Here is a 12,300-nt window from a genome sequence, read left to right as displayed (position 1 = left end):
TCCCTCTCTCTGCTTCACTCCCAACACGCCATGGACAACTGTGTGCTCAGTGGGCTGGTTTAGTGGCAGAAATACATCCTGATAAGAGGTTGAAAGTGGTGTGGTAAGTTGGGCTAGAATGACACATCAAAAAGGTTGGATGAGCAAGACACACAGATGAATGCCACTAGACCAAAAACAAATTTATATTAACGTGTTCTATCTTGGAAACCTTTCAGACTAGGGCAGATATCCATATCAAGTCTTTTGCTTCGAGTGAGTGCACCTGTCGTATCCCTGAATATTGACCATTTTTCCTGGGGTGCTCTGTGTAGAGGATTATGAACACTCAAGTTGATATGGTCAAGGAAAACTCTACGATTCCTCCATATTGTGGGAGGTTGTCTACAGTCGTAAAATATTTTTATATCACATGTTGTATTTTTCATTATTATGTAGAGACACCGGGTAGGAAATCCGCTTGGGACCTTTTTTTTCTGTCTTGCATTGGAAGTATCTTCAATTACTTGACAAATAATAAATACCGGCAGCGGCGTAAATGCTGCACCCAAATAAACAATGTTGCCAACATTTTTTTATAAAGTGTAATTTACTTCATTTATGTTTTGTTGACACGTTGACTGCTCTTGAGGAGAGAAAATTATGCAGAAAAAGTATGGACCAATAATGTAATACAAATGAAAGTAGGAAAAGTAGTAAAAATTAAAGACATTACAGATGGTATATATATTTAAATAGGAACAGATTGCCCAGAATTTGTACGCAAAAAAAGACAAATTAACAACAGACATGCAGGTATGAAACTGTAAGCTGTGTTATTACTTGTGAACAACAGTTTTGATGGAATAGCCCATATTTATAATTTTGTTTTTCTGCTATGAAGTGAGGTTCATTACTGTTTTATTTACTGGTTTGTGACTTGCATTCTCTCTTTCTTTTCCTGGTATATTCATTCAACAGCAACATTAATGTGTCGTTAAGATTTGATGATAACCGAAGCACTTAATCAGAAAATGTTACAGATAATTTCCAATTACTTTATTTTTATGATGTTGAAATGTTTTGTAGTAAACCATTCCACTTTTGGTAAATTATGACTGTGTATCTTGAATTATTAATACCACCCATCTTCTTAGGTCCCATAATCTCCACTTTTGAAGGTAATTTTTCCCCCCTAATATGTATAAAAGCCCAGGTGGAAAGTGGACTTGTCTGTAGGCTGTTATGCATCAATACGGTCTACAGTCTGTGTCGTGGTAATTTTTGCAAGATATATGTGGAAGAAGTTAATATATTTCTTGCCTTATCTTGAAATGACCACACTTATAATTTTAAGAATAAGCTTTCACATTTTTGTGTCAACTACAGTCCATTTGCAAAGTCTCTTTGCAGTAACAAGCTCTTCGTGTCTCACCTCGCCTCGCCTCGCCTTGATGTTGGCAGCACATTAGTGTCCCTGTATAAGCTAGGGGCCGGGATTCACTCCTAGGGGCTGTAGTTATGTTGTGAGATGGTATTCAACATTATTTCAATTAAAACATTGAAATTAATTAATTTACAACTAGATACACTGTACTCACCATTATCACAGTAGATGCTGGAAATGTTTTCCTCTTTCGTGTACTACCAGTACAAAATTAAGGCTTTCGTGGCCATTTGTTGACAAACTGCGTGTTGGCTTCTGTCTCGAGTTCTTCGGCCGATGTTTGTTTCATGATTTTTCTGATGTTTCACCAGGACAAGTGGCTGGCATTGTCAAAGCTTCACTCTGCATTGCTGGTGGTGGATTGGAGTTGAGCTTGCGGCCGCAGATCATATGTACCTGGCACGACAATGTCCAAGGGCTTTTCCGAGGTTGTTTCCCGTGCGGTTCTCCTCTTGCTACCTGTAACCATCGTTCACTGCAGCACGGGAATCAAGGATCCATTCATGATGAGGCTTCCTTCTTTCTTGTTGAAGATGTTCTCATGTTTGTGTATTTCTATAGCTTCTCTCGGCTTCACATAATGCGTGCTCTGTCGTGACTAATTTCTTCAGCCTGTCCCACCCTGCAGTGCCACTTACATTCTGTGATCCTGGTGTTGATTGATCGCCAAGTCATTCCAACATAAACGTTTCTGCATGTGCATGGTGTGCGGTATATTCCCAACATTGCAAGTGGATCCTTTTTTGTCAGTTTATAAATAGTTGTCAAGCTATGTTTGCGCAATACACAACCGATTCTGGTTGTCACTCTTGGAATGTGTCAAGTGTCTGACTCATTTACACTTTTTAAATGTAAAAAGTACCCGTGGTGGAGTACTCGTTGCTCCTCGGAACACTTTCGAGGTGTTGCATATCATATGTGAGATGCTGTGGCTCACATATTTGTCTTGCTCAAGTTATGAATGTGTTAATCATGCCCCTTCCTGGCTTGGGTCATGTTTCGATACACGACCTTTGTGCCATACATTCCCAGTGTGATATTGGGGCAGGTGAAGAAATCAACGATGGCAGAGCACGCGCAGTTTGAGGCTGACCGCATAGTAAAATTCACTGTCGGCTGTAGAGAAGATCTATCACACCTGCTTGTTTAGAGAACAACATGAGAATAGTTTCCAGAAGAAAGAGGAAAACCAAGTTGAACGGATCCTGGATTCCTGTGCTCCTGCAAATGATGATTGCAGGTAGTAAAAGGAAAACCGCACCAGAAATGACCACATTGGCACACCAGGTACATATAATCTGCAGCTGCGAGCTCAACTCCAGTCCACCACCAGCAACAGAGGGTGAATCTTTGACAATGCCAGCCACTCGTGCTGCCAAAACGTCAGAAAAATCACCAAAAAAATGTTGGCCGAAGAACCCAAGACAGGAGCCCACAGGCAATTTGTCACAAGTGAACACAAAAGCCATAACAATTTTGTACTACATCTCTACAGGGAGTGGATATGCAGTTGTACTGAGGCCGTAACCAACAACGGAAGAAGAAAGCACAATTGATGTCCTCTCTTGCCTTTCTGTCACAGTGTCAGCACGAAAGGGCTACACCAAAGTTTTTCAAATGTAAGAACCTTTTCACCACCACAATAGCACATGGTATATATGGCAGAATGGAAAGAGCTTTTCCTAGTAAGCAAATTCATGCAACACAATGGTACTTGGCAAGAATGGGTGAGGAACATTTAACATTTTCTATCAACTAAGTAGCAGAATGTATCGAGACAACTCGGACAAGATCAACAGCATCACTCACAGGAGCATTCAGAACTAAGTCTGACTAGGATGCTGACCAGGATGTCGTTTGGTTCAAGTTTTAGTTTCCTTAGCTTCTCAATGAAATGTCCTAAATCCTTTATGTATATGTCGCTGCACTAAGCGACTGAAGAAAAATTTTGTAAGATGCCAGAAGCTGATTGACAAGGCACTTCCCGACATATCCTGCATAGTGGTCAATCTCAGTGAATGATGATTGACCAAAAAGAAACAGTCTGTCCTTCAAAAAGGAAGGAATTTCACTATCGTCCCAAGAACTTTACTTATGGAAGGCATCATTGGTGATAGCAAAGCGGCCATTCGGACCATTCCGAGTTGAGGAAATACACACTGAAACAGCTAGGAAACTGTGCCAAGCAAAACTACCAGCTTGCAATGCCGACAAGAGTATTGTGGTACTGCCTGCTGATAAGGGAAATTCGACTGTCGTAATGAAGACCAAAGATTATGAGCGGAAGATCCGGAACCTATTAGATCCAACAACGTACCGAAAACAAGGTGTAGATCTGATGCAGCGGATTACATGGAATATGAATCGGTTAATCAAAGCTTCTTCTTTCGGCATACAGAGAAACCTGTGCAACTCAGGAGCCCCACCAACTCAGCTGTCTGGATTACTGAAGATCCATAGGAATAATTTTCCATTAAGACTGATTGGTAGTGCTCCGTGCATACTGATGTATAAACTGGGAAAATACATGGCCTCTCTGCTCCAGCCACATGTGGGGAAGACTGACATATACATAAAGGATTTAGGACATTTCATTGAGAAGCTAAAGAAACTTAAACTTGAACCAAGCAATATCCTGGTCAGCTTTGATGTTGTTTCTTTGTTTACCAAAGTGCCTCTCAGCAACACTCTGAAACGCATCAGTTCCATTTTCTTGCAAGGCATCACCAAGCCCTTTCATGTAAGTCTCGCCATGAGCTATTTCACATGGAGTGGCAACTTTGTGAACAGCTGGGAGTGTCGCCATGGGTAGGTCTCTTAGTCCAGTGGTGGCCAACTGCTTCATGGAAAAATTTACCATGGAAGTAGAAAAGGATAAATAGCTATCCTTTCTAGATGTGCTGGTGACAAGGGATGGCAAAAACCTGGGACAGCATGTATCGAAAACTGACACATGGATTGATACCTGCACATACTGTCAGATCACCAACCAAACCAGAAAAGAGGCATGATTAATGCACTCCTAATGCGAGCAAGACGAATATGTGAGCTGCAGCTCCTCAGATGTGAGAAGCAACACCTGGCAAGCGTTTTGAGAGGTAATGGGTACTCCAACAGTTATATAAGAAATGTAACACAGTCAAACACTCGGTGAAGTGACACATCAGAAAAAGAAATCTCTAGTAAGGCCTTTATACTATACACACCCAGAATCATGGACAGAATCAACTTTATATTCTGCAAACAAGACGTAACGACTATATATAAACCAACAAAGAAGATCAAAGAGAGTTTCAGATCGGCAAACGAGTAAAGGGACCCACTTGCGATTTCGAGAATATTCTGCATACCCGCACATCCAGAAAAGTTTATGTTTGAATGACTGGACTATCAATCAGCGTCAGGATCACAGAACATAAGTGGCACTGCAGGTTGGGGCAGATGTTCAGAGAAGCTATAGAAATACACAAGCATGAGAACATGAGAATAGCTTTAACAAGAAAGAAAAAAGCCTCGAGGTGAATGGTTCTTGGATTGCTTTGCTACAGTAAACTATGGTTGCAAGATGCAAATAACAAGAGGAGAACTGCACCAGAAATGACCACTGAAAAGCCCTTGGACGTTGGCAAGCCAGGTACATATAATCTGTGACTACAAGCTCAACTGCAGTCCACCACCAGCAATGGAGAGTGAAGCTTTGACAACGTGCTGACAAAACATTGGAAAAATCAACAGGCACCCTGACCAATGTTTCACATGTAATCAAATGCAGATAATCAGTTATTGCTGTCTCCAGTTCATCTGATGTATTTGGGTTATTTTGATATACAAAAATTTTAGCCACATCCCAAAGGAAATGGGTGGAGACAGATCCGTTAACTGGGGGTTGCTAGAGACCTTTCGTAATTACTCCATCTTCAAAAATTTCATCTAAAAGTCATAGGGACTGGTGCACCATACGAGCAGTAGCATTGTCTTGTTGGAAAAATGAATGATTGATTGTATTTTCATATTTTCATTCATCTGGGCGATAAATGGATAACTTATCAGGGAACAGTTGCCACCAGAAGTGACGGTAGTATCCAAAAAGATCAGCCCTATAATTCCCACTCTGTTGTGGCAACCCACACACCAATTTTCTCTTAAAGTGTGTGGGATTTCTGATGACCAAATTTGTGAATTTTGGTAAGTAATGTAGCCAGATAGTTGAAACCAAGCCTCATCACTGGAAAAGATTCGACTGAAACACCAGTTCCGTGTCAGTTAACAAATTGCTGAAACTAGTCACAATATGCTATTCGTTTCACATGGCCCATAAAATGTAATTGTTGCATAGCAATTTTGTAGGGATACATCCCCAACTTTTCAGTTACAACCTTACATGCTGTCGTATGAGAGACTAGTCTGTTGCTATAATCTCCTCGGTGATTTTGTTGGACTTGCAACATGATGTCTGAAGTATTGTCAATCTTCTGTTCTGTTAAAATTGTGTGCCTACCTGTTCGTGGCACATTATGAACTGAATCTGTTGTCTGAAATTTGTGAATTAAATCGTGTTCAGTATCACAATGTGAACATCTCAAAGCAGGAAAACACCTCACATGCTTCGTAAAGTTTCCTCCTGTATGGAAAAGCTGTTCCACTAAAAACACTCTTTCTGCATTCAGCACTCAGCTTACACAAGAACTAGACCATTACACAACTAACAGCTGCAATGCATACATAACACTACGACACCTCCCAACCTCCCCCCCCCCCCCCTCTCCCACCCCCACCTCCTTCCACTGCATGTCAATGGAACACATACAGGCGAGACTTGAATGTGCTGCCAGTCTTAAGCGCCCTGCAAGGCAAGACACATTAGGCTCGCCACTGGAGAGAGACCTTTGGACATATGGTACTGCTGTAGTTTGTGACCACTTTGACACACTAATTTTTGATGCACCTAACTACTCTTTGAATCTTTTTCCACTGTTCAGCTAACGTTATTTGGTGAGTGTGTCAGACTACGGTAGACTACTCAAGAATCACCTCACTCTTACTGATTCGTTTGTGAACAGCCTCGTAGAGATATTTGTTATATATATTTGCAGTTTGAAAAGGAGGAAGATTGGATCATTATAAACGTCATACTGACATCCAACTGAGCAAGATTATACAAAAACAATGGATTCAGATTTGAGGAAATGGGGTTCAAACCTGGCAATCCAGGGTTGGATTTTCAATCATTTCCATAGATACCAGGATGATTCCTCTGAGAAAAACATAGCTGAATTCCTTGTCCATTCTTGTCCAAACAGAATCTGTACTGCGTCTCTAGTCTTGTAGTCAGTGGGACACTTAACTACTGTATAATGCTTCCTCCATTGGCATCCATATAATTAAGAACAGGGTGTTAGTTTAATTGAACAAGGACAGTGATAGGAAGCAACTGTCCTCTCTTTGGCTGGTGTTATCACCGTTCGTCTTTACCAACATTTGTCTCAAAGCTCAGAAAACCCAAAACAGAATAATTTGTCTGGGATTTGCACCCCACTCCATGTGGTTAACTCAATAACCTTTCGCCATATTGCTCTTCAGCTATATTTTTCATGGAATCATATTGAAAGAAGTAATATTTTAGACATTGCTATAGATCTACAAAATCTCGGAAGCAATCTTTGAGATATTTTAAACTGTCTTTGCTTAGAAATTGATTGAAATACTTCTTTTAGCAGCGACATAACCTGGAAATGGATCAGAAATCTGCCACTGGATTGTGTGTACTTAATTTGTTACTTTAACAATATTATGAAAAGGATAGATTGCTACTCACTGTAAAGTTGACACATTGAGTTGCAGACAGGCAAGACGAAAAGCTTTTGGCCATAGTATTCTTCAGGATGGAGATGGGAGTGCACGTGTGTGTGTTTGGGGGCGGGGGGGGGGGGGGGGGGGCACAAAATTGCAAATTAATATTTTTCCCATGTGTATGTTTTCATTACTAGTAATGTTGCAACATTATTATTATTATTTCTTCTTTTTGTGATTGATTGTTTTATTGGTTTAAGGGCTTCTGTTATGTTTTTGGCCATGTGGATTTGTGTTATATTTAGAATTTTCGTGTTGTAGTGTATGATGTTTTTTTTATTTTTATTTATCTTTTTTTTTCTGTTTAGTATCACACGGCAATTACCAACAGCCAAGTGATCTACCCATAGGTTCAGCAAAAGAACAAACCATCATGTGGCAGCAAAACTCTTACCTGGGTGATTCAGGTATCCATTCTGGAGCCACAACCCAGGCTCCATCATTGACTGGAAAAGAAGAAGACATGGAGTCAGACCAACTGATGTTTGACTTAGATCAAGGATTTGCCCAAGGTTTTACACAGGACCAAGTTGATGGTAAGCTTATTTTAATTTCTTTATATGTTTACACATTTCACTGTGTCAACTCTAGAAGGCAAAGAATATTTCAAAAACAAACATTGAATGTACACCATACTTGCATGAGTAAGTGTGATTAGTTGAATTTTGTAGTTAGTTTACTTGTTACCTCAATGTCATTATTGTAATAGGATGGTAGGTTACATGATGCTAGCAATCAAAGTTAACTGTGGAGCATTATCATTATCTATATTTTGTACAGTGTGACCATGTACAACATGATAAACATTGCTGTAGGTCTACAAAGACTGTGAAGTAAGCTTTGTTGAGATGTTTCAAACAGTATGTTCTTAGTTTATTGAAATGTTAATATTCAAACCAAAAGCATTTTTTGTGGAAGTGAAACTCTGTATTAATTTTATGTTCACTGTTGGATTTACAGAGATGAATCAGCAATTGAGTCAGACACGTTCTCAGAGAGTTCGTGCTGCAATGTTCCCCGAAACTCTAGAAGAAGGCATAGAGATTCCATCCACACAGTTTGATCCAGCTCAGCCAACTGCAGTTCAACGTCTAGCAGAACCAAGCCAGATGCTCAAACATGCAGTAGTCAACCTAATTAATTACCAGGTGTGAAATGTTTACATTATTTTTCAGTGTACTGGATTTGCCCTGTAGTATTGACCTCTGTATCTTTGTATGATTTCCATTGTTCATATGTGTATTTTCACATCCTACAGGATGATGCTGATTTGGCAACTAGAGCAATACCTGAACTTATAAAACTGTTGAATGATGAAGATCAGGTTGTAGTTTCTCAAGCTGCAATGATGGTTCACCAACTGTCAAGAAAGGAAGCATCAAGGCATGCTATCATGAACAGTCCACAGGTAATAAACTGTCATTTTTATCATTCTGTGTTGTGCAAGTATTTAATAGCTCAAGTTAAAAATGTGAAGGTCTCTCTTCATCCAATCTCCTGGTATTCAGTTTCACTGACACCATCTTTTTGAATGTCCTTTACAGATGGTTGCTGCTTTGGTACGAGCAATTTCAAATAGCAATGATCTGGAGTCGACAAAAGCAGCTGTTGGTACATTACACAACTTATCTCACCATCGTCAGGGTTTGCTTGCCATTTTCAAAAGTGGTGGCATTCCAGCTCTTGTAAAACTGCTCAGGTACGACTTGAAGAAAATTGGTTACCTATTCATATGAAAGTAATATTGAAGTTCCAACCTGTGATTTTCAGTTCACAGGTCTGATAGCTGTCTAAATTTTCTTTCAGCTCGCCTGTTGAGTCTGTACTATTCTATGCCATTACTACACTGCATAATCTTCTTTTGCACCAAGAAGGTTCGAAAATGGCAGTTAGATTGGCTGGAGGTCTGCAAAAAATGGTTGCACTGTTGCAGCGGAATAATGTGAAATTTCTTGCCATAGTAACAGACTGTCTCCAAATATTGGCATATGGGAACCAAGAAAGTAAACTCATTATCTTGGCCTCTCAGGGGCCTGTGGAGTTAGTTCGCATTCTCCGTTCGTATGATTATGAGAAGCTGCTATGGACAACATCACGTGTTCTGAAAGGTATTGATTAGCTAGGAAAGGAAGAGTTGTTACCAGCATTAAACATGAAACATATATTGAGTTTAAATTGATAAATTTGTAGCTGAGAACTGGTGTTCATCTTATAATCATAAAGCTAATTTCACTTCTGTTTCAACAGTATTGTCAGTCTGCTCCAGTAACAAGCCAGCAATTGTTGAAGCTGGAGGCATGCAAGCATTAGCTATGCACCTTGGTCATCCAAGCCAACGCCTTGTCCAGAACTGCCTGTGGACTCTGCGCAATCTTTCAGATGCCGGAACTAAAGTTGTAAGTACATTTTTATTTATAGGCTTCATAGGCCTGGCAGTCCATGAAATGTTTTCATATACAGTGGAACTTCAATTTTATGTTCTCTGATTTTACATTTTTTGTGTTTCTGTACCAGAAATTTCCAGCCCCTGTAAAAAAGTAAAATAAAAAAAAAAAACACTAAGGTGAATGCAAAAAAATTCCCCAATTTTATGCATCTTCCTAGTAAGGTTAACCTCAATCTACATTCTTGCTAGACTCGCTTAGCTTTGCCCGTTTTCTTTGTAGTGACATTTGATGTGATTGAACAAGTTATAAGTGCCACTTTGCATCGCAGGTGGTGGCGGAGTTAAGGGAATATTTTTGGCTGTTGCAGAGAGGGAAGTTGAGAGGAAATGCTATTGTAATCCAAAATCAGCATTGCCAATACAGCTTGCAATGTTTTATCTTCACAGCACAATTATGATACAGCTACTGTTAGGTTGCAGCAGCAATGGAAAAACAAGACAGTTGTTGCAAAGTGTTTTGGACTAAGCCATTCGCATGTATATCCAATGTTGTGTATTCGGCAGCAATATCAATTTTCAGTATTTTAAAATCAAACACTGTGTCTCAAAGAATATGCTCAATCAGATTCAAGGAAATGTCATCCATTTCCGGCTAGTGAATTCTTATTGGCAGGCGACTTGTTATGTCACACAAAAGCCAACGCAGCCACCACACCACACTAAAGCCGATTTTTCAAGAGCAAATTAGTGGTCAAAATTGACTATTCGAAGTGTATGCACCTTTTGTACTTGCATGTAAATCAGCGACCAACCATGACACAAGTGTGTCTGTGACTTCAGTGATCTGTACATGGTGCCATGGGTGGAGTTCTAAATTTCCAAGTATGCTGCAAGCAGTGCGTGTGCAGAAACAAGGGACTGTGGCGGCGTCTGCTAACATTGCAGGTTACATTATATTCTGCTGGAGTTCACTCCTGCTATATAAATGGATTTTCTGATTTCGTGTCTTCTTAATCATTATTGGGTTGTTTACTTTGTTTTTGTGGCACACTGAAAAGTTGCACAAGGTCCTAGTATTTTTTCCTACTAGTGTTCTCCTACAAAAGACGAAATATCGGAGAGCAAAAAATATTTATGTTTTACCAGGGTGTATACAACCCGGGAGATCCGGGAAAAACCCGGGAATTTTTTCATCCAGGAGAAAACTGGGAAAAACCCGGTAATTTTTTAGAATTCCAGGAATTTTTCATTGTTTTAGTTTTCAGTTAAGTTTGTGTAATTTAGTTGGTAAGAACTGATCCTTTAACAAAGGATATTACTGTATCCTGCTACAGAAGAATAATACTGCAGCGGTAAAGCATGAATGAGAGAAAAAAATGAAAATAAACCTAAATTGCAAAGGAAATGCACCATATACAACAACAAAACATAGTGCTCATACAAGTATCTGCCAACAGCAAAATGTGTCAAAGGCTTTAGGAACACTACGCAATGCTTCATAACAACAAATTGCCTCCGACGAGCGTGACATTACAACTGTTTGCATTAGATTCGTTTGATAGTTACGAGCAGGCTCATGCGCATGCACAGCTGAGTCGCATATGAGTAGTACCTTCTCCCACCTCTGGCTACAGAAATGTGGCCTTTGTCTGAGTAAGCACTAGCAGCAAGTAACCAGATGCTACCCAGGAAAATTTTATTGGCGACCAAGTTGCCAGATTCACGCATGCGCATCGGGCCCGGATCTTTGGAGAGGGGGGGGGGGGGGAATTTTCATATTCTTGAGGAAAAAAGCCTTATTGCACAAAGTGCCTAGCATCTAGCGCATGTTGGTCTATTGATTATTCATATGATTTTAAATGCATCCCTGTTAGTTTTTAAACATTTTTAACACATTCTAAATTGATTTCTGAATAAATCTAAGCTGGTTTTTGAATCCGTGCATAGTGTACTTGATGTCTCTGCCAGGGGAATCCTCAGCGCATCTAGCAATAAACTTTCCTGCTGACAAAAGGGGATGGGGCTTTACAAACTGAGCATAATAAAGCCGTACGGGTGAATTCCAGTCGCTCTTTGTCTGTGTGGCTGACTGGGTTTGCGAATGATCAGCGTTGTTATAATTACTAAAAAAAGAAAAAAATCCATAGATTCATCCTATCAGAGTGGAAATATGCAACTAACAGGAATAACAGGTAAGAAAGATTACGTATTATCTCCTCGGTATATCCAAGAAAATGAAATTTTGGCAGAAAATTTTTGGCCATATCGCTGCACTAGTAAGGGCCAGTTGTACGGTCCCCAGCTAGCAGCCGCTGAAGTTCTGTCTTGGAATAGCACGAAAAATGCTTGGTACAAACCCGTAATAATGCCTAACCGGAGAATAATCACGGGATAACTAAACTGGTATTTCTGGCAGAGTTAGTGAAATTAACTGGAGAATGGGTTTTGACAATGGCAGGAACAGTTACACAATTAATGATGACAAGATTGTTAGTTAGAACGAGGAAGGAGAAGAAACAGGGACATCACACAAATTATGGAGGAGTATGATGATTCCAAATTTATATAAAAAATTCATGCTACTACTTTTTGATCTCACGCTTGAGAAACTGGTGCCTATGAATGAAATGTGAAATTG

General features: G+C 39.8%; 1 protein-coding gene across 2 annotated transcripts in view; it reads left to right on the top strand.

Moving 5' to 3' along the window:
• Positions 1-12,300, top strand: part of LOC124623335 (armadillo segment polarity protein) — an 81,288-nt gene that overhangs the window by 32,123 nt on the left and 36,865 nt on the right. For both annotated transcript variants that reach the window (XM_047149032.1, XM_047149041.1), the window contains exons 3-8: positions 7,585-7,812; positions 8,237-8,424; positions 8,535-8,684; positions 8,821-8,975; positions 9,083-9,384; positions 9,524-9,672. In XM_047149032.1, the coding sequence (XP_047004988.1) occupies positions 7,585-7,812; positions 8,237-8,424; positions 8,535-8,684; positions 8,821-8,975; positions 9,083-9,384; positions 9,524-9,672 (1,172 nt within the window). The remainder of the gene's footprint in view (positions 1-7,584; positions 7,813-8,236; positions 8,425-8,534; positions 8,685-8,820; positions 8,976-9,082; positions 9,385-9,523; positions 9,673-12,300) is intronic.

Source organism: Schistocerca americana, chromosome 1 (assembly GCF_021461395.2).
Source record: "Schistocerca americana isolate TAMUIC-IGC-003095 chromosome 1, iqSchAmer2.1, whole genome shotgun sequence".
Taxonomy (NCBI): Eukaryota; Metazoa; Arthropoda; class Insecta; order Orthoptera; family Acrididae; genus Schistocerca; species Schistocerca americana.
The sequence above is the reverse complement of the archived record's forward strand: the minus strand, read 5'-3'. Positions and strand labels throughout refer to the sequence as shown.